This window comes from Mus pahari, chromosome 1, assembly GCF_900095145.1.
Source record: "Mus pahari chromosome 1, PAHARI_EIJ_v1.1, whole genome shotgun sequence".
NCBI lineage: Eukaryota > Metazoa > Chordata > Mammalia > Rodentia > Muridae > Mus > Mus pahari.
Window position 1 is genome coordinate 97,679,939 of NC_034590.1, and position 2,469 is coordinate 97,682,407.

The 2,469-nt window shown below is 47.7% G+C and overlaps 1 protein-coding gene across 1 annotated transcript; it reads right to left on the bottom strand.

Annotated features, from left to right (window-relative positions):
- Nucleotides 1-437: 437 nt before the first annotated feature.
- LOC110325548 (cytochrome c oxidase subunit 6A2, mitochondrial) lies at nucleotides 438-1,184 on the bottom strand. Its single transcript, XM_021203607.2, has 3 exons — nucleotides 1,046-1,184; nucleotides 725-861; nucleotides 438-637 (listed from the first exon to the last, which is right to left on the bottom strand). Exons 1-3 carry the CDS (start codon nucleotides 1,116-1,118, stop codon nucleotides 554-556), a joined length of 294 nt encoding a protein of 97 aa, XP_021059266.1. The 5' UTR covers nucleotides 1,119-1,184; the 3' UTR covers nucleotides 438-553.
- Nucleotides 1,185-2,469: the final 1,285 nt, after the last annotated feature.

Genomic DNA, 2,469 nt, shown 5'->3' on the forward strand with positions numbered 1-2,469 from the left:
GAATCCACTTTCCCTTGTATCTCCACAATGACAAGATTGGTCTTGCTTTTGACTATGAATCTACTGGCATGGGAACAAGTTCTCTTCAGCTCTGGGCTAGCCTCGGAAACTTCCCAGACATGATGCCCTACCTCCTGAGCTGAGAGATTTTTATGTTTTGCCCATGTGTCAGGCTTCAGTGCTGATCTACTTTTTTTGCAAGAGCAGGAATGGGGTCAACATATCCATAATGGGTAAGAATTACCACACAATACAGACTGAGGAATATGCTCAATATTCAATGTATTGCTTGTATGAATTTTTAAAAAATAAAATGAAACTGCAGGGGATACATCACATTTTCCTTATATAAAAAAATAACTTGAACCCAGATAGCAACTGCCCAAGAGCCTGCCCAGCCCCTTCCACCATGCTGTTCCCAAAGAGCCAGAGGACACAAAACTTCCACATCTTTATTGCGCTTGGAACTGTCTAGTGGAACCTCAGGGGCTCTCAGAGCCGGTGTGCAGAAGGTCAATTTGAAGACTGTTGGCAGAGTGAATCTGCTGAGACTTCAAGGGTGCTCGTAGCCGGTGGGCAAAGGATTGACGTGGGGATTGTGGAAAAGCGTGTGGTTGCCATCCCCCCAGGCGAAGGGCTGCGGAGAGAAGGCAGACAGGTCACCCACCACAGTCCCTCCCCGCAATCCCCCTGCATGCTCTCACTCGCTCATCCTCTGGCATACCTTGGTTCGGATGCGGAGGTGGTGATAAGGGATGAACTCTGGTCGCTCATGGTGGCCAGCGTGCATCCAGCAGTTAAGGGAGCAGAGGGCTACGCCAGGGAGAGCCAGCACAAAGGTCAGGAGGCGCCAGGTGTTGGCTGGGGAAGCAAAGGTGGGGTGTGAGTAGGTTCATAGGCAAAAGCTATCCCTGGGCCTAGAGGTCTGAACAATCAGTGCCTGGTAGATCAGGAGAGGGGAGCCAGGAGACAGAAGGAGGGGGAAGCCGGGCCGAGAGAACAGATCGGCTAGGCTACTAAATCAGTCAGGCCTGGCCCCACTTACCTCCTGCCCCTCCATGGTCTCCTTTGGCTGCGCTGGCCATGCTCCGGCTCAGGACCTTTAGAGGCAGAGCCATTGTCAAAGGGAGGCTAGGAGTGGCACTGTCCTTCTCTGTCTCCTTCACCCAGAGGAGAGGATCTCGTCCCCTCTCAGAGCCAATCACCTGTTGAGCCGGCACATGGATGGCTATTTTTAGGGGCTTTCTCTATCTAAAGTGGGTCCTGACTGGCAGGAGATCCTCTTCAGGCAGCTGATGCAATGTGCCTTTTATTTTGGCAAGAGAAGATTTAAAGTGATACAAGCCTGTCGACCCAGTACTTGAAATGTGTAGGCTGGAGGGTCAGAGTTCAAGGCCACTGTTGTCAACGTAATGAGTTTGAGAGCAGCTTGAACTATATAAGACCTTGACTTTAAAACAAAGTTTTACAGTGGGGTGGGGTGGGGGTGGGAGTGTAGCTCAGTTGGTAGAACGCCTGGAGTGTCTGCCTACCTAATGCCCTGAGTTCTTTCCCTACTGCTATACAAGCTCAGTGTGGTGGCACTTATCTATAATGCCGGCCAGCACTTGGGACATGGAGGCAGAAGGATCAGGAGTTCAAGGCCATCTTGGACTACATACCAAGGTCAAAGTTATCCTGGGCTACGCTGGACTATCTAAATAAATATGTACTAAAGCTACCCTGGGCTACGCTGGGCTGTCTGTCCATCTAAATAAATATGCACCATTTTTCATAGTGGTGGGGAACGACTTCATTTAATATTCTGTTCTCAATGGCTAGCACAGAGTACACATGTAATATGCTTAAAATTAAGTGCCCATTTTAAAAATTATCTATCAGTGCTGGAAATTGAATCCCAGGGCTGTGTATATGCTAATTAAATGTTCCTCCACTGAGCTCAGGCTTGGTTGTTGCTGTATTTCACTTTGTATTGGTGTGTGCTCATATGTGGCATGGATGTGGAGCTCAGAAGACAACTTTATGATGCGTTTTCTCCTTCTGGGAGCCAAGAACAAGCCACCAGGCTTGTATAGTGAGCACCTTTGCCCACTGATAACATCTAGCCAGCCCAAGAAGCTTAAAGGCAGAGGGGGAGAGAAAATTGTAAGAGCTGGACCTCTGTAGCCCAAGCTATATTCTCAGCCACAGGACTTTCTGTTCTTTCTCTCTGTGATATTCTCTCACAATGTAGGCTAAGCTGAAATCGAACTCATGACCCTTCTGCATTAGTTTCATAAGTGCTGTGGATTGTACTGTACTCAGGTTTATAGTCTAATAGGATGCCTCTAACTCTGAGCAAAGTTTGATGTATCTAATCCATTTATAAAAGGAAAATAAGTAAGGTACATTTTCAAGAAAGGGCTCTACACCTATACCTCTTAATTATTTTAAACTTGGGCTCAGCAGGTAAGGGTGCTTGATCTGTGT